Source organism: Sceloporus undulatus, chromosome 6 (assembly GCF_019175285.1).
Source record: "Sceloporus undulatus isolate JIND9_A2432 ecotype Alabama chromosome 6, SceUnd_v1.1, whole genome shotgun sequence".
In the NCBI taxonomy this organism is placed as follows: domain Eukaryota; kingdom Metazoa; phylum Chordata; class Lepidosauria; order Squamata; family Phrynosomatidae; genus Sceloporus; species Sceloporus undulatus.
The window spans coordinates 152411049-152438077 of record NC_056527.1 but is presented as its reverse complement, the minus strand read 5'-3'; the positions used below and the strand labels follow the sequence as shown (position 1 = coordinate 152438077).

The following is a 27029-nucleotide window of genomic DNA, read 5'->3' as shown; positions in this document are numbered from 1 at the left end:
TTGACACAACTTCTTGGGTGGTTTGGAGAAAAGCTCAGCATCTAACTGTGATATCTCTTGAAAGTGAGGCTGAACAATAGCTGAGACAGGTCAAATTATAAAGAGTTTTGAACGATAGGAGAGATATATAGAAGAGTAATGGTATTTTGAGTTTTCTTTCCTTTTCACCACTCCAGGCAACGTTGAGGTTGTTGGGGTTTTTTAAAAATCAAACTGTAACACAAGACATTGAGAAATCCTTCTTCCCTTTCAAAATGATAGGTAATTTGTGGAACAGCTTCTTATTTTAATGGCTATGCTGTTTTTGTTGCTGCAGTGTGCTATCCCCTCTTCTTTCCATTTTGCAAGAACTTTTATTCCTCTCAAACAGTCATTTTAGTCGTTGGAAGCCAGCCGAGATCATCCTCTGTGTTATTCAAGCCCATAAATCATTTCTTTGCCGTTTTCTCCTGTTGTTGTTTCCAAATTATAGTTACCAAGAAGCAGTCCCACCTCATGGAAGCAAACGCTGGCAGAGATCCCAGCGACAGATGAACATTTGGGCAAGATGTTCCATCCAGAGAAACCTAATAGAACGGAGCCAAACAATTTCCCTTTGTGTTGCTGTGCAGGAGGCATCTCCTTTAAAATTTTCATTGATCTTTCTCACTTAGTCCAATCATCTCCTATTTGGACCATAAAAGACAACTATCTGACTTACTGAGAGCTCCGTCCCTATATCTATATATATTGTAAAACACCAGCCAAGATGTGGCAGCCCTTTTTTTATTGCTAGCCAGGTGTTCCTTAGAGTCCCATACAGGCCCTGGTCCTTTTACAGTTACTTACAAATAATTATTTAAGGCCGTCCGCCAGCTATTTAGGGGCTGCGGGAGAAATTGTAGCCCCCTTTCAGTTCCTTGCTTCCCCCCTCCTTCCAGATATGCATGAAAACCTTGCTTTATTTTGCATTTGTGCACAGAATACACAATTGCACATTGTGGAATATGCATGGGTTTATTTTCAACTACATCCCTTTGTGTGTAATGGGACCATTTAGTCATTTTCTGCTGTGTTACCTCACCTGGAGTTACTAGACAGCAGATAAGCATGTACTTGTCAATTAGATCAGTGACTGCTTAATATCTCTCTAATCTAATTTTCTACAAAAATGTGTTTAAAATAGCTTATAAAATATGTAAAAACAAAATAATAATAATAATAATAATAATAATAATAATAATAATAATGGTTAACCACTTAAAAACCACTGTTACATTTTTGGCCAGGATCCTTTTAGGCCAAATTAGAGTAGATCCATTGAATCTATTGTTGAATGAGTCAACACACAGGTAAATCCAACTGATTCAGTGGGTCAACTCTGGATGTGGCTGGCAATAGGACTTAGGTCCTAGAATGCAGTCTGGTTTTTATACCAATAGAATAAAGGAATACATTGCTTCAAGTCTACTTCAATTTATGGTGACTGTGTTATAGAGTTTTTGGGGGGTTTGGAGATAATTGGAGGAAATTTGTCGTTTCCCTCCTCTTAGGTTGAGAGTGTGTGACTTGCCCAAGGTCACCCACTGGGTCTCCAGGACTAAGTAGATGTTCAGACTCTGGAGTTTTAATCCAGCATTCAAACCACAAGGCTATGCCAATTTGTAAACCCTGCCACTATTCTACAGATCACTCATAGATCCTGATCTCCCTTCTGCCCCTATTTTAGTACAGTACATGTTCAGTTGAAAAGCAAAGACTAACTTAGCTGCATTTTTGCTGATTGATCATAAGATGGCAGCAAAACTCCTTACAGTACTTCATTTTTCCTCTGTTAACCTGAAGTCTAGTTCACTATTTTTACCCTGCTTGTAGTTTCAGAAATGCCAGCTTTTCTTGTTGCTGAAGACTTCTTTTCTAGTTCGTTGTACCAGCTCCCATCAGCCCTGCCTAGCTCTCCGATAGCTGTTTTACACACAGCGTATCATCAAATGCAATAATGCATTTAAAGTTTTATCCAGTTTGTCACTTGGGCTACAACACTAAAGAATATGTTCAGAAGTAGCCTACAGTTTACAGCCATAATTTAGAAGCTACCTTTAAGTCATGCCATGTATTGACTTTACTGTGAATATAGCTGTTTCTAGACTGTAACAGATAGACAGCAGTTGCAAAAAGCAGCTGATAGCACTGCCTTGGTTCCAGGTAGAACCTGGATTCCAGAGGGAGATTACTATAAAAAGTTGAATTAATCAAATTTTTGAAACAGGTGTTCATAAAAAGTATGAAGTGTTTTGACTTCCACCTTCCTTGTTGACATCTGCTGGAATGGGAGAGATGCATGCATGCTAAATCTATCAACCGATTGATCTATTGATCGATCTGTCGATCTGCTATGCCTCAGGAATGTTCTTAAAGACTTGCAGTAGTGTGCTGAAATCCACCTGCTGCAACGTGGTGAGCAGATATGCATAATCTTGATGCCACACATAGCTAACCTGCACCTCCTTTCCTCTCAATGTGGCTGCTGGCTCTTTGATACACCTGGACCAACTCCAAAAAATGTTGGTGTCTGAGGTGACAAATCCAAGTGGAGGACATGTCTGGTTGCTAGTGTCATCTGTGAATGTCCCGTTATAGCGATATAAAGGAGACTTGCACTGGGAAGCTTTCCAATGAAGTGTGCATCATAGCTCAGATTTCTCTCTCCTCCTCCCCAAAATACCTGACTGCCTTTTAAATGCAGAATTCGGTCCAAGAAACATCAGGAGACAGCTGTCTCCTTTTGCCTTGTATCAAGTCTTTTATGCAAGTTGTATGATAAGTAGATGATGTAGTGGCCAGGATTTCAAGTGGCGAGACCCCGGTTCAAATCCCCCAGCAGCCTATAACATACAAGGCACTTTGAGACAAATTTATTTGCTGGGTCACTGTGACGTCAAGGAAGGAAGTCTGCAGGAAGAATGTGAAAAAAATCAAACTATGCAATGTTGTACTTTTCTACTTAGAATCAAGTTCCACTATGTTCAATGGCACTTACTTCCATTAGACACCTATCTAAAAGGGCCTCATTCCCAAATCCATATACCTATTAATGCAGGATTGGGGTCATTCATTCTGAAAAGATGGTAGGCTAAAGAAAACTCTGTGTCCCATCAGCCCCATTACACTATGAATATCTATCTGTTTTCTCTCATTTCTATCTTCCTCAGTTCTGGGGGCTTGAGTTCAATCAGAATATTTTAATACTATAACTGATAATTTAAAGTTAAATACAAGTTCTGAGAGACTTATGTCAGGCTCAGTTTGGAATGCATGCACTCAGCAGACTTTTCCAAATCTCAAATTGGCTAAGCATTATTCCAGTTATACAGTATTCTCTATTGTTAACCTATGGATTGTGTACCTGTACTCAACTTTTCTATTTACATAGAATTGTAAACTAGGACCATTCCAGTTGATAAGAGTCTGCTCTTTTATATCCAAAAGACTTTGGTGTGTAGATGATACTTCTTGCATTTCATGGCCTTTTGCACCAGTGTTTACAATCCTTCAGTCTCTGCCTGTACATATTGCAAATGCATTGCACACAGCTCTAGATACATATCTGCACACTATGGATAGTACTTCAGGCATCTGATGAAATAGGCTGTAGTCCACAAAAGCTTAATATTCTTCAGTGTTGCACATTGCCAGTTGCTGCTTTTGTCACAGTGAAGCCTAATATTTTGGCCTTTCCACTTGGCAACAGAGTCTCTCTTGTGCACAAACATCAAGTGTAAATACATTAAGGTTGGAAATTTGTATTGAACAGATTGATGCACCAGCTGTCGCCCAAATGTTGGAAGCACAGACACTGCCTCTTCTATGCCTTTCTTAAAAACACTGAGCATTAATAGTTCAATAAGTGGTTTTCCCTCCATTAGCAATACCTTTCTGAATCCTTGCTCATTTTTGTCTTTTACTCATTTCTTCCCTTCTCTCTCCCTCCCTTTGGCCTCAGTTTGAAATTAGGCAGCTCAGGGCTCACTTAGCTCAGCAAGATCTGGATCTCGCGGCCGAGAGAGAAGCTGCTCTGCAAGTCCCTCACATGCTGAACAAACAGACAAGTAACCGATACAAGGTTGTGGCCGCTGGGGGTGATTCGGACGATGAAGCTACCGAGAACATCATGGAATTGCGACCGCCGCGGGGTAAGTTGGAGACCCAGCTGCTTAACCTTTTCATTTTTGAATTGCTGCTCAGCAGTCTCCTTTTCCATGGAACTTGTGCAAAATGCTCCTGGGAGAACTTTGTCAGTGTGACACTGCCAGGGGATCTCCCAGCGGCAGTCATTTTCCAGCTGAACATTGGAGAACAGAGCAGTGCGTTCCAGACAACCTGTCCTATGTGCTGTAATCTGGCTGACTGAGATGTGATGGAAAACATCATCAGTTTTTAAGTAAAGATTCATCTGACACTTTGTTTGGTTTCTGTTGATGCAGTGCCGGGTATTATTTGCTCTTTAGGCCACAAAATGTTTTGGATCCTTGTATTGTCCTAGCCATGTTGATTTAGATATGTCTCACAAACCCAGGGATGGGAAATTTGTGGCTTTCCAGGTGTTATATTTGCATGCCGTAGCAAAAATTAGGTTGGGAGTTGTAGTCACGCATCTGGAGGGCTGTACATTTCCCACCTCTATTATAAACAATGGTCAGGAACCTATGGAATTAATGTCGGGTGAGAGCCAGCACGGTGTAGTAGTTTGAGCGTTGGACTAGGTCACTAGGACAAAGGGAGGCAGGGTTCAAATCCTGGCTCAGCCATTAAACCTACTGGGTTGCCTTGGGCAAGTTACACTGTCTCCGTCTCAGAGGAGGGGGAATGGCAAACCTCTCTGGAGAAGCTTGCCAAGGAAATCCTATGATAGGTTTGCTTTAGCTTCACCATATGTTGGAAATGACTTGGACGCACACAACAACAACAACAACAACATTAAAGGAAGTGTCCCATTAAGTAAAAGGATCTGCTTTCTGGTTTAGAGCATCCAGCCAGTCACATAGGTGCACTTTCTCTTATGGCTGCTTGGCCTGTATCTCCATTACATACCGGATATACTCAACTATAAGTTGATCTCATGTATAAGTCAAGGACTTATATACAATGGATTTTAATACGACTCATGGATAAGTCAGGGATAAAACTTAGGGGCATGTAACAAAGGATGTAAAGGACAAAGTTTACTATCTTATATAAAAATGATCCCAGGATGAACTACCTAAGCTCTTACCTTTTGGCACTCTACTCAGAGAAGGAGAAGAGTTAAAATACACTACTTACATTGACCCCTGAATAAGTCGACCCAGTTTTTGGGGGTCAATTTTTTTACAATTTGATTTAGACTTATACATGAGTATATACAGTATACCATGAGCACGTGAACGCCCCTTAGTTATAACCCACATTGAACATTCATATCAGATAATAAAGGAGCCCCCAAGAAAAATGATAAAGGTCGGTGCAAACCTATGGTTGATTCAAAAGCTTTCATTTTTTATTTATTTATAGGAATGGGGAGTGCTTTTAAAGTTAGAAACATCGCTGCATTTCCATGACTGAGCAAATGGCATGTGCCAAACTTTTAAAAATTGACCATGATCTAGTCAAGATTAAGTACATGTAACTCCCATGGTTTCCAGTGGTGAAGGTTTCAAACACTGGCTTAGCTCTCTTGCAAACTCAGTAGTACAATACTTTTTCCAGTCTGTCTGTCAGGTGCTTTGGCTGGATTTGTGCGGTGCGGATTTTCAGATTGGATTAACTTTTGCTGATATTGGAGAAAAGGCAATGTGCTACAGTTATTCTTAGTACGTGTGTAAATGTTTTCCAAAATTTGGTAGTGTGTATTAATATCCAGAAAACCTCCTAGAAAGTGGTTATTTGTGTTGAATTTTGTGCAGTAAGCATTTTGGCTTCATTTTTTTTTTATTTGCTGCAACCTAAATTGACAAAAGCTTGCTGTAATCTTTGGGAGCATCTTAGCATATTGTTGTTCTGTTTATCATCAGCATAGTCTTGTAAACATTTCTTGCATGTAACCTCCACAGCCAAGGGATTTTGTTGTGTTGTACGATAAAATCCCTTTTACGCTGGCATGCCACTTTCCAAACTGGGTTTGCGTAAAGCCTTCTTAATCCATTTACCCCCTTTTTAATGAGATTTCTTAGTGCTTTTCTCATGAGGTTCTGTTATAATTTATGCATATGTTCCTTGAGGGTTACATTAGGGATGGACAAAAGTGGTGCGCACATCTAAGTAACGTTGCTGGAATTATTGCGCGTTTGAGAGTCGGCCTTAAACTTTTATATTTTCTAGACCTGTATGTTTCCAGATTGCCACAAGCAGATAGTGGTGGGTTGTTGAGGGGTTTTTTTTCCCAATCTCTTTGCAGAGGCTTGGTCATGCATAAAACATAACAGGTCTGCAAGCCAAATAAATCATTCCTGAATGTCTGTACATTGCATTAGTACCCTTAAGTGTCCTTAGGATTCACAGCCTGCTTGGAAGTAAGTCTGACTTAAATCAGTACGATTTCATTTCCAAGTATGTAGGTGGTAGAGACGGAAAGCTAAAATGCACCCTACAACTATTCAGAAAAAAAGGGTTTTTTAAAACCCTCATCTACATTTGCCTTTTCTTACAGTATTCCCATAGGTTTACCAGATGGGCATTGTACAATATTGGTCCAAAACACACTGCAGAAATAATCCAGTTTGAGACTGCTTACACGGCCCTGGCTTAATGCTAAGTAATTCTGTGAACTGTAGTTTTGTGAGACATTTAGCCTTCTCTTTCAGAGAACTCTGGTGCCATCATAAACTGCAGTTTCCAGGATTACCTAGCACTGAGCCAGAGCAGTTAAAGTGGTCTCAAACTGGATTATTTCTGCAGTGTGTCTTGGAAGAGCCATCTGAAGAGTTGTGAACATTGTTTGAGCTACTTGTCATGTACAAGTCTTTTTTTTTTAATTTAAAAAGAGTTGGAGCAAAAATTCCCCCAACAAATCCATTCCTTTTTCCAATTGGTGTACTTTTCTTTTTTTCTCCAAGCCAATTCAAGGTATTTTGGCGAAAATGTCCCGTAACATTGAGAAGATGCTGACAACTCGCCTCATTTCAGGGACCTGAATACCTTTGAGTATTCCTAACTTTAAAAAAAAACCCTATGAAATACATGGGTCACCATAAGCCGACAGGTGACTTGAAGGCACATACATATATAATTTGTTCCTAAGCCCTCAAAAATTAACTTGTTGCATTTAACATTTCAAGACTAGAATATGGAAGAACAGATCAAAATAACCAGTCTAGCAGTCTTTGATTTCAGACATATCTTGTGAAACAAAATTGTCTTCTATATCTGTTTTAAAAATGGACAACAAGAGAGCTAAGCACACCTCTTTGTGGGGAACCCGTTCCATGATCTGCTTCTCACCAGCCAAACATCTGGCCTTTAGTGGGAAAAAGATGAGAAAGATTGCAGAAGACAGAGTAAAGTTCTCAAAGTTAGAGGCCTAAATCCAACTGCTAGTCCTGAATGAGAGCAGAGCTATTGAACAACTGTTGAATAAATCCATATTTTTGTAAATCCCATTCATTCTACTTTAGTTGAGACTAGTAGTTGACTTTAGGCTAGAGATTCCTAAATGATATTGACCCCAACTTTAAGGAGAGTCTAGTAGTCACCTGAGGCTTACCATGGTTAAATCGCCAGCAAAACGCTCCAGAAGCGCGAAGTTGTGATAGCCAGTCATGCTTCTGAAGCATCAGTGTAGCGTCCCCTCTCCTCTCCCATTGACAAAGCATTCACAGAGCAGCCATTTCTTCAATAACAAGAACTTCCATTTTGAATAAATGGCTGCTCCGCAAATGCTTTTCTGACGGGAGAAGCGAAACGACCCTTCAGAAGCATGACTGGCTATCACACCTTTGCACTTCTGGAGCATTTTTCTGGCTATTTAACCATAGTAAGCCTTGGTGTGTTAATCCCCATATACACAGTAGTCCACAACAGTTCATGTTGTGCTGTCCTTAAGTGCATGCTCATTTATATGAGTCTTTGTGCACCTTCCAGAACATCAATAGTTTAGAACTGAACTTGGCATGGGATGGAGGTAGTCTGGAACGCTGCTCTTGATCTGTGTAACTCGCTGCCAGGAATCTTAGTGTTAGTCTCATTAAATCTGTAGGGAGATTATCGCACGACTCTTTTTGCCCAATCTGGGCACAGGCTTAAACGGGTAAAAACGGATCTTATCACTTGCCTCTGTGCCCAACTTAGCCGCATTGTGGATCCGGACTCCTGGTGTACTTTTCAAAGAATGATACTTTCCCGTTGTTCGAAAAGTATGCCAGGATTCCAGGTTGGGTACGCGATGCAGCCGAGTTGGGCACAGAGGCGTGCGATAAAATCCGTTTAAGCCCATACCAAAAAAGAGGTGTGCAATAATCTCCTAGGATTTACTTGTGTGTTCATTCACTATTTGACAATGCAGTGGGTCAGATCTAGTTTGGTCTAACCAGTAAGAGTCAGGCATTAATAAATACAGTATAATGAACTAGATGGATTTTTGCATCCATTTCTCTACAGGCTGTACAGCGCGCCCGCGCCATACGCGGCCTTGAGCATACGCGCTCAAGCCGTGGGGCGGAAGGGGCGGCGCATCCCATTCAATTGAATGGGCGCTTGCGCCCCACGCGCTCCCGCGCTGCCTTGCATGAGCCCCATTGTTTCCAATGAGGCTCGAGCATAGGCGGAATTCGCCTTATGCGGCGGGATCCGGAACGGATCCCCCGCGTAAGGCAAGGATGGACTGTAATGAGCAGGAACACATTACTGTTTATCCACAGAAGACTTTCGCTATAACTGAAACACTATACTTGGGGTATTTTCTTCTGCCTATATGTCCATAACATAGTGCTGTTGACTGTCCTGCTTTCAAGAGCTATATCCCTTCGCTTAAACCTTTTGTATGTCAGAAACTGTCTGACATGGAGCCATCAACTGCCTCTGGGCCCTGATGTTAACAGCCTCTGGGAGCTACAAAACATTATAGCTGCGCCTGGAGAGGTGAAAGTATAAAACAAGCCGGGTTATGAGTTGCTGTGCCAAATCTGACTCCAAGTCCCTGGAAAACCTTCCAGGTTTGGAGACCCTCAGTTCTGCTTTGAACAATGGGCTTTTAGTGAACTGAACTACCTAATTCATGAGAAATGGGATACTCCCTCTCAAGGCAATTATATTTTCCCGACTCATAAGGAACAATGGAAACATTCAGCATCGGCTACTTGAGCATGAAAGGTTGCAAAATTCCAAGAGAAATATTAGATTTCTACTGATTTCTCTCCCCACAGCTCCTTCGTATGATATTTTTATGGAGCAATCCATAAGTTAAAGCTCCGCAGGGAATCGCTCAGCTTTGCACTGTTGCGTTTACATGGGACTTTTGTGCTTTAATGGAAGTCCTCAGAGTTTTAGCATCATGTGGTACATGCTGCAAACAATAGCAACACAATACATACTTAACTAAAACAGTATAGCATACACTGGTAACACAGATAACTTTCATCACATATTTGCATTTGTTTTTTTTTTTAATCTTTACCAACTTTTTCACCTCTTCTTTGTCAGTAAAAGTAAAAGGCAATAGTAGGGTAATATTGTTTATTAGGGCCCTCGAGGAATGATGAATGGTTTGCGGTCTGTTGTCACTTTTGCACATGTTCTTTCCCTAATTTCATTCTGCTTTATAGCAACATTGATGTGCACATTTTTTAAAATGAACTAAAAACTTGCAATTAAATATTGTTTTCCTCAAAATATTCATGTTAAATTTTATTCTGGCATTCATCTTGAGGGAAGAACTCTGTTCAGAAAGTATAAAAGCTTGTTGATAATAAAGTTCTAATCCACCTATTAGTCCAGGATATGTTAACCAGGACAGTTTATATTGGAATTTGCAAAGGTCAAATAGACAATATCACAGGATCTGCTGAATGCACATTTGTCTTCAGGTGGGAACTTCACAAAAGAAGGACCTCATTTGGAGATCTTTGCGTATAACAAAACTGTGGAGACGGTCGGTCTATCAGGTATCCACCTCCTAAACTACTAACAGGTGTAAAAATAAAGGCTAGCACTTTGCATTGAGCCTAAACTCAAAGTGGGAATTCATTTGGTTGTATGAAACACAGGTGTAATGCCACTATAAAACCCAGTCCCAGTTAGCAGCTTTGCAGCTATTGTTGGGGCTGGCTTGGATTCCTTTATCGTATCTATACTGTATTACTGTATATAGTGTAACCCCATGTGTTATAGTATCTTTTACTTATATATTTCCTATCTGGACATTGCATCCTCATTGGCAAAAAAAGTTAAAAACCCTAAGGGGCCACAGAAAGAGCCATGTTGAGCTTCATGTGACCGATGTGTCCCACTTAAGGGCTCAACAGATGGGTGGCAAAACGCCGCCCCTTTTTGCCCCATATCATTGCCACGGTGACCAGATGCCGCGGGAACAATCCGCTCCCTCTCAGGAGCAAAAAGAAGCTGCCACAAGCAGCTTTTTGGAAGGGGCACCATTATGGTGCTTGCGTGCAATGAATATGCCCCTTGCGTGGAGTGCTGTTTGGGTGCTCCGACACCCATGCGTCATCATGGCGCACCCCGTGTCGACGAGTGCACGCCAACATGGGGCACAGGTGGCGAAAGTAGGGCTGGGTGTGTGTGGATGCCCAGCCCTACTTTCGGGCCCAGGCTAGCACAAAGCGTCCGTCTGTACCGGCCCTTAGTCTGTTTGCCATATAGATTGCCCAGTCCATTCTGGCTATGTCTTAGACTTTTTTCCTTTAAAGTGAGTTGCTTCGTTTTTCCATTTACAGAATAAAGGGCATGGCACTCTGCCAGGTTGTTTGTAGGAATCTGTTTGAAAAATGCTTGAGCATAAAGAACACTTGGTTCTTTAGCTTCCAAACTGCAAGCCTCTTCCTCCTCTCTGGTGAGTAGAAATCCACTTTTGGCGAACAGTCAGGGATGCCCTTGTTGTGCTGGAGGCGAGTCAGTTTACACTTTCAGACTGACTTAAAATTGTGTAGCTTTTGACCAGTAACTTGGGGGTGCTCAGACATCATGTAGCATTCAGGAAGGACATTCACTACCTTTTCATTAAAATTATACCTATGAAAAGATTTCTGCGTTGGTTCTAAAGAAAGCTCTTGACAGGTATACTATGTTATGCAATCTCTAGTCCTCCACTCTACCATTTTTCTTTGTTGATTCCCGCAGCGCATGGGACATTGTCTCATCTTCCACTAAAACAATTACTGCATTGTTGCAGCAACTCCTTGGGACCTCTGTGTGTGTGTTTATTATGGCGTCCCTAGAGATATCTAGTTAGCTTATTAAATGAAGTCACAATAAGGCAGCCAAAATGAGGGGATAATGACATTAGACTTTGTTTCACGCAAAGCTGATGCGTCATTGGCAACTCTTTGCTTAATAAAAAGGATGCCTATGTTGGCAAGGTTGAAGATGTTTCATTTTCAGACTTCAGGGAGATGAATGTGATAGCATTTCACAGTTTTTACTGCTTTATTGGTTATACTGTAGATACATATGCATAACAAACATCATATGCTATTAGTGAGTTGTTAGTACAGTAATCAATCAATCAATCAATCAATAATTTATTACAGTCACAGACCAGCATAGTTAGTATGGTAACAAATTAATAGACTTCAATAGGAGAATTAACCGAAAGGGTTAATCATTGCCTTCTTAGTAAATAGATAAGATGAATAGTCCATCTTACTTGAGGCCATATACAAATATTTGGTAATAAAAGAGAGAGAGAACACAAACCGATCATTACTTATTGGCTAGTATTGCAATTGTTACTTTGTTCTCAGCTTTAGCAAAGTTTGCCAATTAAATGATTAGATATGCACAGAAATAAACCAAAAAGTTTGAAAGCACAAAACGTCCTCTCTTTGTTTTTGTACCCAGCTTTTCATAATTTCTTATATTTATGAGTAGGGAGGTTTTCTTTCTAAAAATGTTGCCCAGTTTGTGGGGACATCTCATTAGTTTGAACTCAAGATGGTTGCACCAGGTTTTTGTAACCCTTGCTCTTACAATTCCTGGATCTATTTGTACAACAGTTGTGTTTTTAAAGTGTGTCATGCCAAGCTACAAAAGAAATGGTTTATATGTTGGTTTGTGGCCATTGCAACTGTAGTTGAGCATCAGTATCCTTTCATATGTCCTTGCCGGCAAATATTCTGTGTTGGCTTTTTTGAAAGTCCAGCATTTCATGTTAAGAAAAGCTGTTTGCATAGATGATCCTCCTTCAGAAGGCCTCAGTTTAATTCTTGGCATCTCCAAGTAAGACAAGAGAAGAAGCCTTTAAAATGCTGGAAAGTCACTCCCAGCCAGTATAGGTCATTGAGATAGTTATGCCATAATGCCCTTGCAACATCTTTAGGTCACCAGTTTAATCTTACACTGTTCCAAAACTGTACTTTAAAAGTCAAAATCAAGAGGTGATTCAGAAGAGGATTCAAAAGTGGTGTGGGTGATGGGTTTGCAGACTACATCTCTACGTTTGCCTCTTGAAACCATTAAAGTCCATGCTTGAGACAGGTTGAATATCCCTTATCAGGAATTCTGAAATCCAAAGTAGTCCAAAACCCAAAAATTTATCTCAGATGGCTGAGACAGTGACACTCTTGCTTTCCAGTGGTTCAGTATACACAAACTTTGTTTCATGCACAAAACCATTAGAAACATTATGTATAAAATTACCTTCAGGATATGTATATGAAAATTAAACAAATTTCATGTTTAGACTTGGGTCCCATCTCCAAGATAACTCTCTCTCTCTCTCTCTCTCTCTATATATATATATATATATATATGCATGCAAATATTCAAAAATCCAGAACCCAAAACACTTATGGGTTCAAGCATTTTGGATAAAGGAGACTCAACCTGGAAAAGACTTTATCTCAAAAGACAGAGCAGCCTTCATGATGTTCCTGACAGAGTGACTATGTTTTAGGTGGTCAGCAGAGAGGAGGATTATACTGTCATGATATTATTCTTTGCTCAATATTTCATTTTATGTATTCTTCATTGGGTAGAAAAAGCAGACCATAACCCGCTTTCTTGAATCAAATTTGATTATGTTTAAAATATTACACAGCCTTGGCAAAGGCGTGCAATGAATTTAAATGATTTCCACTAGAAGCTGGCCTGGGTATATTTGGGCCTTTTTTTTCACATTTCTTGAATGACAAAATACTGTCATATTGTGCAAAGACTTTTATAGGACAAACTCTGTAATCCCAAATGGATGTTTTGTATGGTTCATTGTGTATGGTTCATTTCCATGCATAAAAGCTTTTGAATTTGAATTGACATTCTCACACACTAATAACACATATAGGTCTGTCCCTGGCTTTCCACTCCACCAAATGCATCTGCGGAAGTAGACTTAAGTCTAGGAAAGTTCCTGCTGCCAACTTCTTTCTTTCAGTTAGTCTCAAAGGTGCTACCTTCCTAAATACAGGTTTGAAAATTGATTCACTCAGAATAATGTAGGTTTGAACTATCTGATTGCAGAAGTCTTTTAGTCAGTGTAACGTTCAGTTTGGTCAGTTAATCTAATAGGGAGCTATTGTTTGCCATGTCTTCTGAATATGCTAATAATGAATATCAGGGAAATTTTTTAGGAGATTGAATTGGGTTGTGTGTTGTATGTAGACAACCCTTCTTAAACTTTATAGCCCCCTAGTATCTTGCAGCATCTTTTAGTGGAAGCATTCAGAAATGTGATGAGTAACCTCTGAACATTCCTTCGTAGCAATGTCTAATGACATGCACCATGACGGCTACATGGCATTTATAATATCAATTATGGATGATTGAAATGAAGTGTCTCTTAACAGCAGATAGCTGAAAAGCTTTGCAATGTACTCCGAATCCAGTGGTATTGCCTTGAGCTACACTGAGGCTTCTTTTTAAACTCAGACATTAGCAGAAAGCACACCTCTGACTGCAGGCATTTAAAGATCAACAGAGGCCAAAAAAGCTTTTAAAGAACCAATGAAACCAGGAAGGCAGCCATGTTCCCTTTCAGTGTCAGGTTAGATTGCCATCTTAGGAGTGTGGCTATTTCAGGTACCGAGCGCTTAGCGGTTTGAGTCTTGTTTTGTGGAGAAAGTGTGCCACAGAAAACATCTGTTTCTTTCACCTGCAAACCGCAATGCGCGGTGGAAAAGGCAAGGCTGCAGCCACAGAGACCCAGGGGGCAGCGGAAAACCTGGCTCAAAGGAATGCGTGAGGTTATGTGCGTTCGCTCGCACTCACCCCTGAAACGTGGTATCAGAAAGAAGGCTTAAAAGGAGAGGATGCTTTTAAGGAATGTGATACACCACAAAGTGGGCAGATCAGGTTGCTTTTCAGCTTGGGTGTTCTTGCTGCATGCTCTCTAAATAATGTGGGTTTTCGAATCCTGTCTAAATGACTTTCATTTTCAGCATCATGCCGAAACTCTTGGCCTTTTCTTATTTGTTGCAGAACGTTTTCTCCTTATCTCAGTTTCCTTGCTGGAAAAGAAGCAATTGCAGTGAAAGTGGCCGTGTTTTCTTTCTTTAAAATTGCCTTGTGTGAAATCATCCCTGGTTTTCCTTTCTTCTACATTGAGACTCAGGGTTCGATGCCCAGCTTGGCCATAAAACCCAATGACAAATGTCTTCTGAACAAACCTTGCCAAGAAAACCCCAGGATAGGCTCACCTTAGGGTCACCAAAAGTGAGAAATGACTTGAAGGCACATAGCAACAACAGCATTGTGTTGTGCATTGTATTTATCTATTTTTATTGAAAAATTGGCCCCCAAAACCCTGGGTTGACTTATCCGTAAGTGATGTATTTTCACTCTTCTCCTTCTCTGAGTAGAGTGGCAAACGGTATGAGCTTAGTTCATCCTGGAAGCACCGAAAAGAAGCACCAACCTCCTTAAACTCTTTCCACCATGATGCTGCTTCTGGCCTTTTTGAATGCTTTGGTGAGAAAATAGCAGTGGCAGCATCTCTTTGGTGCTTCCCCTCAAAGAGGAATTGGGCTTAGAGGATCAGAATAAGACATTTCTACATGAAGACAATAAACTCTGTCCTTTACGTCCTTTGTTGCATACCCCTAGTTTTTATCCTTGACTTATCCACTAGTCATATTGAAATCCATAATTTTGGCCCCAAAACTTGCCCTCAACGTATGCATGAGTTTGACTTATAGTCGAGTATATATGGTACTTTGCAGAGCAAAAGTTTATGAAATTGTGATTGATATGGCAAAAGATCATTATTGTGCTCATCTGATTGGCTATACATAAGATCCACCCAGATGGATGTGACCAAAGGTTTTATCTATCCCAGCATGTGGTCCACACTGTGGCTAAACTGCTGTTTATTAGAAGCCCCCAGCAACAAATGAGCACCAATAGCTTCCTTCTGTTCATATTCCCAAGTGATATGTATGATCATGCATATACTTCTATAGACATATGTAAGTACTCATTGCCATAATGTGTCAAATCTATGATGAATTTGTCCACTGATAACCTTACCTTTGATGAATCTCAGTCTTGACTTGGACAACCTCAGCCATATTCATTGATAAGCTTATTCTTGATGAATTTGTCGAATCCCTCTTTAAAACCCATGGTGGCTCTCAATAGTAAAAATTCCATAGTTTAACTGTGTGTTGTGAAATCGAAGGCTTTCATGGCTGGCATCCATAGTTTTCTGTGTGTTTTTTGGGCTATGTGGCCATGTTCTGGAAGAGTTTATTCTTGATGTTTTTGTGGCTGGCACCTCCAGAGCATCTGTGGCTGGCATCTTTAGAGAATGCATTCTCAGAAGATGCCAGCCAAATGTCAGGAATAAACTCTTTTAGAACATGGCCACACGGCCCGAAGAACCCACAAAAAACTATAACTGTGTGTTGTCTGAAGGAACCCTTACCTTGTATTTCTGATCATTTTGGACCGCCACTGCGATCTAGTATTAGGAGAGAGGCAGAAAGTGTCCTCCTAGTCCCATTTTTCCACATCATGCACGGTCCTGTAGACTTCTATTAAGCCTTTATTCACCTTGTTTCCAAATTAAACATTTTGGAGTTGTTCTGTCCCTTGATCATTTTGGTTGCCACGTCACCTTTTCCGGCTCTTTGACGTTGTTCTTGAGGTCAGGGACCAGAACTGCGTATAGTCTTCTGAGTGTGGTCCCATCATAGTTTGGACACATTATGACACTGACTACATGCATATGTCTATCCAAGTATAGCCCATAAGAGGCCATACTTCGTAACTTTGTGTTTTTGGAAAGAGATCTCCATATCACATGAAACAGGATTCTGAATCTCTCCAGATTATGGCATGTATGGGGCTACTTAAAAACCAAGTGTTTGGAATTTTGCAGTTGACGTTTCCCATTTTGCGTTTTAGAGGCCATGGTGAAAGATGACATGAACAACTACATCAGCCAATACTACAATGAGCCCAGTAGCGGTAAGGTTTGAATTCTGAAAATTTTACTTTAACATACTTGCAGATAGCTTCGCTGACTGAAGCAGAACTAGCCAAAGAGAGAAACCAGATTAGCCTTGGATGGTGAACCATACTTTGGATCAATGTGGGCGCCAAATGGAGGAGGCTTGGTTTCTAAAAGCAGAGTCTGTGTTACCCAAACCACCTTTGAAATTGCATTCCTGATGTACAAATTCCCAACTGAACAACTACATTTTATGCATTAGCTAAAAGGGAAAGCATTCTTCATGTGGTTGTGGGCACAGTCTTATTTTTTATTCATGTATTTCAGACTAACCACTGGGTTTGCCAGTCGTTCAGGGACCATGCTTTCTTCTTCCTTCCTTTGCTTATGAGTGAGTGTTCAAGCCAACCTAAGGCAACCTCATGAATATGATAGGTTTTTTAGGCTAGAAATACTCAGGTGGTTTGGCCTGCACCTCCCTCTGAAATATAGCCCACCTTTGTGGTCTCCTATCCAAGTACTAACCAGGACAGCCTCTGCTTAGCTTCCAAGATCAAACAGAAATGTATGTGTTTAGTGTATTTAGGCCACCTTTGCTTATGACCTACCTTATAACCTGCTCAACATATATAATAAAAACAAAACAGCAAGATCAGAAAATGATCATCTCCAAACAATCAGAATAAATTGATCGGATGAAATTAAAAGTGTTGCAAGCAGAGACATATAAAGCAGCAACAAGGTATCAAATACAAAATCGGAAGAAGTATATTTCTGTTATATTTTTAATATAGTTTTATATTGTTTTTAGATGATTTTAACTGTTTTTAAATTTTATTGTAATGTTGGTCCCTTCAGGGAGAAAGGTGACATATATACATGAAATAAATAAATAAAAATGAGTAGTAGATTGGCACCCACAAAAGCGCATGCTAAAATAAAATATTATTTATTATTATTAAACCAGTTAATCTCAAAGGTGCTGTTGGATTCTTTCCTCTCCCCTTTTCCTCCTTTATGTAAATCTAATACTTAAGTATGATCTGTTGGGGGGGGGGGGGAGTTGTTCATAACCAATGGAGGAATTTTGATTAACTTAATAATAATTTACTGACTAATTTCTAATTGTTTGGAGCTAATTTTAATCTGTGTTACATGTGTAGCTCATACTTATGTGTTTTCGATTCTAAAAGTCCAAGGTTTTTTAGAAATGCAGCCGTGTCAACCGGAAAAGTGGCTTCTGATCACTGCAACAAATGTCCATTCCACTTGTGAAGAAGAGCAGCCCCATTAAACCTTGCAGCTGTCTGCAAAGTTGTCCTGGCATAGGATAGCTTCCTGCCATTCTTGCCTTTCTTTTAAAAGAAACACATATCTTTTACCATCTGACAGCAAGAGTCAAGAAGCTAAAGTATTATTATTTGCATAGGTTGTTTTGGCTGCAACTCAAATGCATACATTCATGTGGGTTAACTTTGCTGAAACGGGTGATGGGGGGTTAAGACTACTTAACATTATGAGTTCACCCCCAGATGCACAATCCATCTATGGATTCTTGCATGAAGGTCCTGTTAAAATAAATAGAAGTTGTACAGCTTTCATACATTTCAGCGGAGCTTGAAAAAGAACTGTGTGGATCAGAGGGCTTCCATTTTTCCCCCCTGGCACAGGCTTTTGGAAACCTCTGGGCTCCCCATGAAGTCAGTCATAATGATTTTAAGGTTCACTTGCCCTTGGAGGTCTGCCTACTTTCTTTTAAGAATATGGCATCTTGGATGGGAACCAGGGAGGACTCTCCATTGGGGAAAACGGACGCTAAGACAGTTTAAGCGAGCCTCATGCTGGGAACCTTTTAAAGGGGTTAAACTGAATGAGAGAAGGATAAAATAACTCGACACCAAAGGAGGCCGATGTGAGAGCCGTGGTCACGGGGTCATCATTGAAATGGATTTCTTCCTCCTATCCAACACACAGATACACACATACCTTTATAGTCTCCAAAGAGTCAGCAGAGTTTTCTAGAATTTCATGCATCCAAAGAAGCTTACCTATTTTTTTATTATTAAAAATAACTTTATTGCATTAAAAAAAGCACACACATTTAAGGAAATGTTCAGCAATGCCACTGATTAACACATTGCACAAATCATTTAAACAATTCCAGTACTCTTATAACTTCATGCACTACATCACTCACAAAAATGCATAACATTTACTCCTTCGTGAGATTTCCCTTACATACCCATCCCAACTTACAATACTTTACTTCTGCTGTTGCATTGCTTATGTTATTTAATACAGATTTTTGTGGGGTTTTTGGGGCCATGTGGCCATGTTCTAGAAGAGTTTATTCCTGATGTTTCACCAGCATCTGTGGCTGGCGTCTTCAGAGAAAGATGAAGATCCCAGCCACAGATGCTGGCAAAACATCAGGAATAAACTCTTCTAGAACATGGCCACATAGCCCCAAAAACCCACAAAAAACTATGGATGATGGCCATGAAAGCTTTTTCAGCTTTCTTTTTTTATTCCTCTTTCCATTATTCTTCATGCCCCCACCTCTTTTTATTTCATTAGCATTCTTTCTTAGTTTGGGACTATATTACATTTTCAATATCTTAGTTACTAGTTTTAATCTTAATATTTTCTATTTCTTTTCCAGAAAGCATCTCACTCCCTTTAATATATAATATATATATCTGCAAGGAAACAACAGAATATAAATATATTATTATTATTATTATTATTATTATTATTATTATTATTATTATTATTATTATCATTATTATCATTATCATTATTATTATTATCTCTCTGCAATTATGACCATTTCTCTCTACAATATCTTAATAGCGGTTCCCACATAACTTTCCATTCTTTTATTGACTTATCTCTTAATAGCATAGTCAATTTGTCCATTTCTAATATACACTTGATTGATTGATTGCATAATATATCTATTGATTTTAGAAGCCATTCATCTGTTGAAGAGATTTCTGGTTCTCTTCAGTGTCTTGCAAGGATCATGTTTGCTGTTATTAAATACAATATAACTTTTAAGTGCTTTCCTTCCTCTTTATCCTCCACCATATTCAATAGACACATTTCTGGATCTGATCTTATTTCTATCTTATATATCTCATGAATTAACTTAATTATCTTATGTACCTCTTGCCAACATGTTTTTATCTTTGGGCATATCCACCACATGTGATAAAATGTACCTCTCATTCCAAACAATTTAAAGTGAATTTTTCTTCTTGTCCTTATTACCTATTCTATTTTGTTCTTTCTTATATTCCCATCTCTTCATGTATCTTTCTCCAACTCCTTATACCTCTATATGACCCCTCCTCATCTCTTTGAAGCCCACTGAATTTTGTGGGGAGTGCAACTCTTAAGAAAATGTCATTTTTTCATTTGTAGAGGAGCATCCTAAATAGGATTATATTTAAATATGCATTGGCAATACAGGTCACAGAAGTGCAGATTCAGGCTAGAATCCTGTGCGTGGCTTGCAGTGGCGTAACCTCCTCTGGAAGGAGTTATCCAATAGTTCTGGTTGTGATGTTATTATCATAAGTGTGAACCTATATTTGCAGTGAAGTTCTAACATTTTGTATTTTCATGTGCTCCCTGCTTAATGCAGAGGTGGGGAACATGGGGCTGTCCAGCTGTTGTAGGACTCTATCTCCCATGAGCCCTAGCCAACATGGTTGGGAGTCGTATCTGGTGAGAGCTGTAGTCCAACAATATTGGAAGGACCGTGGGTTCCCATCTCTAGTTTACTGGTGAAATGGATCTTGGAGATGTGAGCCTAAATCCTGTCTAGAGAAGATTTAATGAATTGGTTGGATTTGGCCACATGTTGACCTACCATTCAACAACTGAGTCAATGGGTCTGTTTTAGTTGGACAGAATTCTGGCCAAGACCTCTTTCATGATTTCTGGCATGGCTGCTCTGCTGTTAATGTTTTACACCTCTTTTGTGTTTGTGTGCAGACAGCGGCGTTCCCGAGGGAGCTATCTGTGTCATTACGACCGCCGCCATCGACGTCCACCAGCCCAACATCTCCTCAGACCTCTTTACAGTGGAAGTGCCAATGAAGATCATAGGGAGCAATGGGACTTCCACCAGCATCTCCAGGTCCACGGACAGCTCCGTCACCCGGGCTCAGAGCGACAGCAGCCAGACCTTTGGCTCTTCCACGGACTGCAGTACGACCCGGGAGGAGTCCTCTGAGTATTGCCCTTTGGAGAGGGCCTGCCATGTAGCCAAACGTGATCAGGTAGATTCTTCTTCCAGCCAAAGCAGGGTCAACAACGCCGTGGTGCAAGAACTGCTCTCGTCCTTGTCCGACGACTCCTGCTTGACACAAAAAAGACTGGATCCGGTCAACCTTAAACTGCCAAGCCCAGCAGGGTCTACCAAAGCCAGCCCTGAACTGGATCACCGAGTGAACATTTACAACAAGAAGAACCAAGAAAGCTTTGGTGTGTTTCAGATCAAGCCGGTAATCCACTTCCAGCAGAACGCACCAGTGATCGACAAGTATACGTCTTTGGAATCCAAAGATCAAAAGTTAAACAGGGTCCCAGATTCATAGTCCTTTTGTTGCCATGGAAGGGGGGGAGGTTAATAAATGAAGGAGACGTTTCACAAGAGGGACATTTTAGTGCTTTAAGCGGGGCCATCCAAGCCATCCCCGGGTGGGCATTTTGTGTGGATTGGAATGAGCTGAAAATTCATTTTTTAAAAAATGCATGAGTTGGGAAAGCCAGCACGAAAAACTTGACATTTCTACCATATGAAGTCCTCAGGCTTCGCTCCCCAAAAGAAGAAATGGGGCTTGGGGGAACCACTCTGTTAAAACAATGACCTCAAAGATGTATAGATTCTTAATGCATTTCTTTTATTCTTTTTTTTTTAATAAGGCATACATAATTCCCCCAATTTTTACGAAACTCTGGACAATCTTCTATCAGGTCAGGTTTCAGCAGGGTACAGTACAAGCAGATGTAAACTTCTCTCCTACTGCAATTTCTTACACTTTCCCTTTGTACATGACAGCTATAAGACCCTCTTTGTATAAATAATGGCAATTATTTTTGTTCTTCCTGGGGAGAAGGGAGGGGAAATCATTTTTCAAGGCGCACTTTGAATGATGCCGATCAAAGAAATTTGGAAAAAAAAGAAGTGTGATCTCTTTATTTTTAGCATGAACTTTGCAGGGGGGAAATATTTTGACAAAACTAATTGCCTCCAAGACAACCGAATGAAGATGGACATTTTACAAATATTGTTTAATTAAAAAGGGTTTTTAAAAAAAAAAAAGAAAGAAAGCAAAGACAAGCCTAAATTTGTTCAGGTTTTATTTTTGCAACAACAGAGTTGGTACTGAGATGGTAGCGTTTCTTTGAAACGTTGGTTTAACATCCTTTGTGGGATGACCTAATGGACGGGGAGTTTTGCTTTGCGGATGTGCATTTCTTAAGCATCTTACTTGAGTGGGTTGAAATATCCAGTGCCAGTGTGACAAAACCTCATTATTTTGTGTAATTTTATATCTCAAATAACAACGTAGATGTGTTCCTAGGCATTAATTTTCTAATAGAAAATTTGGTACCAGAAACAAGAAATCACACGGGAAGAACAGAGACAGGTTCCGAGCGGCTCAACGTGTTTCAGCAAATCTTTTGTTCAAAACTAGGAGCGTCTACCTTTGCAATGAAAGAACCTGGTCAGGTAAGACTTGGATAAGCAAAACATTCTGAACCTTCTCAAGATCACTTTAAAGCTCCTTCTAAAATGCATCTTTCTCTTTCACCAGCCGGCACTTTTCTTACGGTCAAACTTATATGCTCTTTTTAACACGGTGGTGGTAGATGCTGAGACAAACCTATCTACTGTCTCCATTTCTCTCTGTTTCGTCTATGCTCAGTAAGTGATTCTGGATGTAGCTGCTGTTCACCTTGCCTGCAGCACCACGAGGATCAGATGGAGACTAATCTCATTCTTTCTTGGCTCAAGGTTTGCTTATTTCATTGTTTACTGAGAGACACTGCTGCAACTCAGTACCAAAAGCCCTGTGTCTCTCTAGTCCTCCTTCGCTGTCCTCCCCAATGCTGATACCATTTTTTAGTTTTTAAAACCTCTAGCTAGATAAATGATGAGGAAGAGAAGTAGGGAGTGGGCAGGTAGGAGGGGAAAAGACTTTGTTAGAAGGAGCTTCATTGTCAAAGGCTTTGTTGACTGAGGTATGGCTGTACATGACATTACTTTGCACCTTTGAACATGGTTTGTATTAGAGTCAAAGTGCTGGAGAGTATACTGTATATACTCATATATAAGTCTAGAAATTTAGGTCAAAAAATTGACCCAAAAAACCTGAGTTGACTTATCCACGGATCAATGTAAGTACTGTATCTTAACTCTTATTTAAAAGAAGGAGCAATCCCCTGGTGAAAAGCAAGAGCATAATCTGTCCTTGAAGCACTGACCTCTCTACTCTCTCATCCATCCCACCTTAAGAGGAAGCACAAAGAGTTATGTCTGCTGGAATTTTGTGAGTTCTTTGACATTGTTTTGCTTTGCTTTGTCTTTTAGACCCTTTGCTATATGGCCCTAAGTTTTAACCTTTATGGTACTCATTACATAGAGAGATCTTGGAGCACCTTTGAGACTAACTGAAAGAAAGAGGCTGGCAGCATGAGCTTTTGTTGTCTTAAGTCTACAAAAACCCATACTGCCAACTTTTTTAGTTAGTCTCAAAGGTGCTACAAGATCTCTTTACATACTGATTTTACAGACTGACATGGCTATGTCAAATTGACTCAAAAAACTGAGTTGACATATCCATGGGCCAATCTAAGTACTGTACTCTTGTTTTAAAAGGAACCATCCACAGGTGAAAGTCAAGAGCATCCTGGAAATACTGATCCCTCACTACTCTCTCATCCATCCATCCAACCTTTAGTGTGAGCACAACGTTATGCCTGCTGGAATTTTGTAAGTTCTTAGGCATTGTTTTCTTTTCCTTCATCCTTTAGATCCTTTGTTAAATGCCCCTAGGTTTTACCCTGGACCTATCCATAGGCCAGAGCAAAATCCTAAATTTTGGCACCGAAACCTGACCTTGACTTATACATGAGGCCAACTTATAGTTGAATATATATACGGTACATTTCCCACTTGTTTCACCCACTTTTGTGTCAAGGCTGGTGGTGCATTGTGGAAGTTTTGGAGGGAGGAGGAATTTGGAATTTTCTTTTTCAAGGCTTGCAATATGTTGGGCTAGTTTCTGTTCTAGAAGAGACAGGGATTCAACCACATTTAAAGGAATGTTCGTGGATTACTCAGGAAGTTGCTTGGATGCAAAATTTGGTTCATAGTTGTTAGCTGATGAGTTGACCTCAATTCATGTTGACCTTGTAGATAAGATGTCTCCAAGACTCCCTGTCCTCCAAATTCTGTTCAAACTCAGTCCGATGTTCTCCATCTGGCATGTGAACTTCCTCTCTTTCTACTTCCCTCCACCTTTCCTAGCATTATTGTTTTTCCAATGAGTCTTGTCGTTTCATGATGTGGCCAAAGTACGACAGCCTCAGTTTAACCATCTTGGCTTCTGGGGAAGTTTCTGGCTTGATCTGTTCAAGGACCCATTTATTTGTCCTTTGGGCTGTCCTTGGTATCCTCAGCACTCTTCTCCAGCACCACATCTCAAATGAGTTTATTTTTATCCGCTTTCTTCACTCTCCAGCTCTCACATCTGTACATGGTGATGGGAGTTACAATGGGATTGGACAATTCTAACTTTTAGTGCTGTTTTATATCAATTGGGGATATTTGACAAGGTTGCGTCTGTATTGAACAGTTAAGCTGCCTACCTAATACTTTCATGTCCCCTTTTATATACAGCAGCCCCTTACGTTTAAACATTACTAGAAGCCATTGCCTTTGCCAAGCATGTTTATGTTTGTGAGAAAAAGGCTGTTTTGGAGACAAGAATAGAATATGAACCCAAGAGGCCTGATGGGAGCTGGAAGCTAGACAAACAGATGGGCTTAGAGGCCCAGAGTCTGGAGATAGTATCTGGCAGTGGTTCTGTCTGCCTTCTGGGATGGTTATTATTTTTAATACTTCTGTAAAGCAGCTAAGAGGAATCAGCTTTTCCAGTCATATTGGGACACTGGTGCAGTGTTGTTGTTTTTTGCTGTTCACAGTGATCTGTGCTGAGTATTAGGAAGTGCCAAAGTGCATATTCAGGGGTAGGGACAACAAGAAGCTGAAGAAAAATTAAGCTTGCTCAAGTAAGACAAAGCTTACCATTTCTCCTTTTTTTAAAGATTGCTGTACTCCCATCTTTAGAGTCTAGGTGGGTTTTACTGATTGTAGAAGAAGGGGAAACAGTTGTTTCTTCTTAGCACAAAGTAGACAGGAACAATGCATATTCCTACACAATAATTTCTTAATGTGCCCTTGCAGGCTGGAAGTCCTGTGTCCATCTAAGACTGCAACAGACCATGCATGCAGCAGGACAGTTTTTAACGTCTGTAGCTTGTATTCTGCTACTAAAGTGTGCATAGACCTTGCTAAACAGGAGATTACTAGATCGTTTCCTCCAGGAGCCGGTAAGACTATCTTTGGCCCCTTCATCAGAATACTGTATCCAAGCATATCTGTAGAACCTGCCAATTTGCACTGTAGATAACTTATGAAAAGATCGCAAAATTTAACCAAGCCTTTAATCTCATGGCATTGGAAAACTGAATGCCTCTGCTGCTTCTTTGGAAAGTGAGCAGTCCCAGCCCTGTGCAAAGCTGTTTGATAATGATCACTGTTGTCAGTGTTGTTTTCCCTTATATGTGCTCACCTGTGGTGCAAGATAAACCATAGGAAGGCCTTATATTGAAAGGTTGCTCAAGTATGCATATGAAGCTGCCTCTAAATTGCAAAACCATGGGATTGCCTACCCTGGAGCTGTGTCCAAGGTCTTGGGAACATGTCCTTTCTAGTTGTTAGATGCCACAAGTTCATTCAAGGACCTTTTCTCATATATGCTAGAGCAATGCTTTGTATACATGTTTCAAAAGGATACAGAGTCCTGGATCTTTAGGATCTTTTCCTCACTTCACACTAAAAACAGATCATTACAGAAGCAGCTGCATTCTGAGGAATGAGCAAGCTGCTTGTACCGGCATGTCGTAGTTTCTGAACCCATTTTAATACCATATACTCTGTTTCCCTGTACACAGAAGCATTAAGCCCAGTTGAGCAGCACGAAACATTATTGAAAGTAGGAGTTCCAGTACCTTCAGTGCTGCTTTTGATCTTCTGCTGCACAAAATCCCAAAGACAAGAACTCTTGAGTAGTCACTGCTACTTTAAGCAATTTTCCAGGTAAACACAAGATGAACACAGAAGGTGCATTATATCGCTTGCCATGCAGTGATACCTTCTTGCCTAGTATCAATGACTCTTTTCATCGCTCATCTACACTTTCTGTAACTAAACACCTCCAGTAAGCCTATGGGGGAGTATACATCTCTAGATCCCAATGGCACAAATCATTTGTCACTGCCAGATACAGCTCTGTGGGAAATACCCCCTTCATGAGTTTTTATCTTCTGCAGGCTTGACTGTTCTGTTTCTCTTTTGCCCCTTGTCTCTTCCAACTTTGTGGTCATTTTGTCTTTCGAAGCCTAACCATCACAGACAGGCTGTCTCTGAGGTTTCTCTTCTGGTTACAATAACTAACATCCCCACCATTATGATGTAAGCTGTCTAATCATGGCACAATCAGATTAAAGTCTGCTAATAAGGTGGCGTTTGCCAGTCCCAGGGTAGACACCCGCTCTGCCTGGCTGTCATCTTTCTATTAAAGACACAGGAGGAGATAAGAGCGCAAAGACAATTAAAAATCTAGCGACAGGCAAGGCATCTTTCTCTGCCACCTCCCTGCTATTACGCACTACCACACTGGTCTAAAGAAAAACATGCCCAGCACTAAGGCACCAAAAGGATTCTGACCTAGAAGTGAAAGCCACAAGGGCAGCCCTACTGTTTGGTAGTGAGATGAAAAACCTTGGGCTAACTCCTTTCATAGAGTATAATAGGAAAAGAACATTTCCTATTACAGTATAAATTTTACACTTACTGTAAATACATCAGTCTCAAGTTTGTGGATTTTGATGCTTACCACTGTTTCTGATGCCTAAAAGAAGTGTGTACAACATGTGCCCAGCCCTGAAATTGGGGCAGTGCACTGGCACAAAGTGCATTTTGGGGGCAGTCACACTTCCTCAAAATAAACTCCCCCAAAGTGTAGTTTTCTAATGAAATGTTGATTCTTTTTTTGCCGCAGCAATGCAATTTAGTCCTCTGAACCACAAGAAGTTACCCTCAATGTTTTGGAGTTCAGAATCTGTACTATACATAAATATCAGGTCACAAAAGTGT

General features: G+C 40.3%; 1 protein-coding gene across 3 annotated transcripts in view; it reads left to right on the top strand.

Annotated features, from left to right (window-relative positions):
• Positions 1-22103, top strand: part of TMEM266 (transmembrane protein 266) — a 100298-nt gene extending 78195 nt beyond the window's left edge. For all 3 annotated transcript variants that reach the window (XM_042474821.1, XM_042474822.1, XM_042474820.1), the window contains 3 exons: positions 3983-4172; positions 16525-16587; positions 20573-22103. In XM_042474821.1, coding sequence (XP_042330755.1) covers positions 3983-4172; positions 16525-16587; positions 20573-21177 — 858 coding nt within the window. In that variant the 3' untranslated portion in view covers positions 21178-22103. The remainder of the gene's footprint in view (positions 1-3982; positions 4173-16524; positions 16588-20572) is intronic.
• Positions 22104-27029: the final 4926 nt, after the last annotated feature.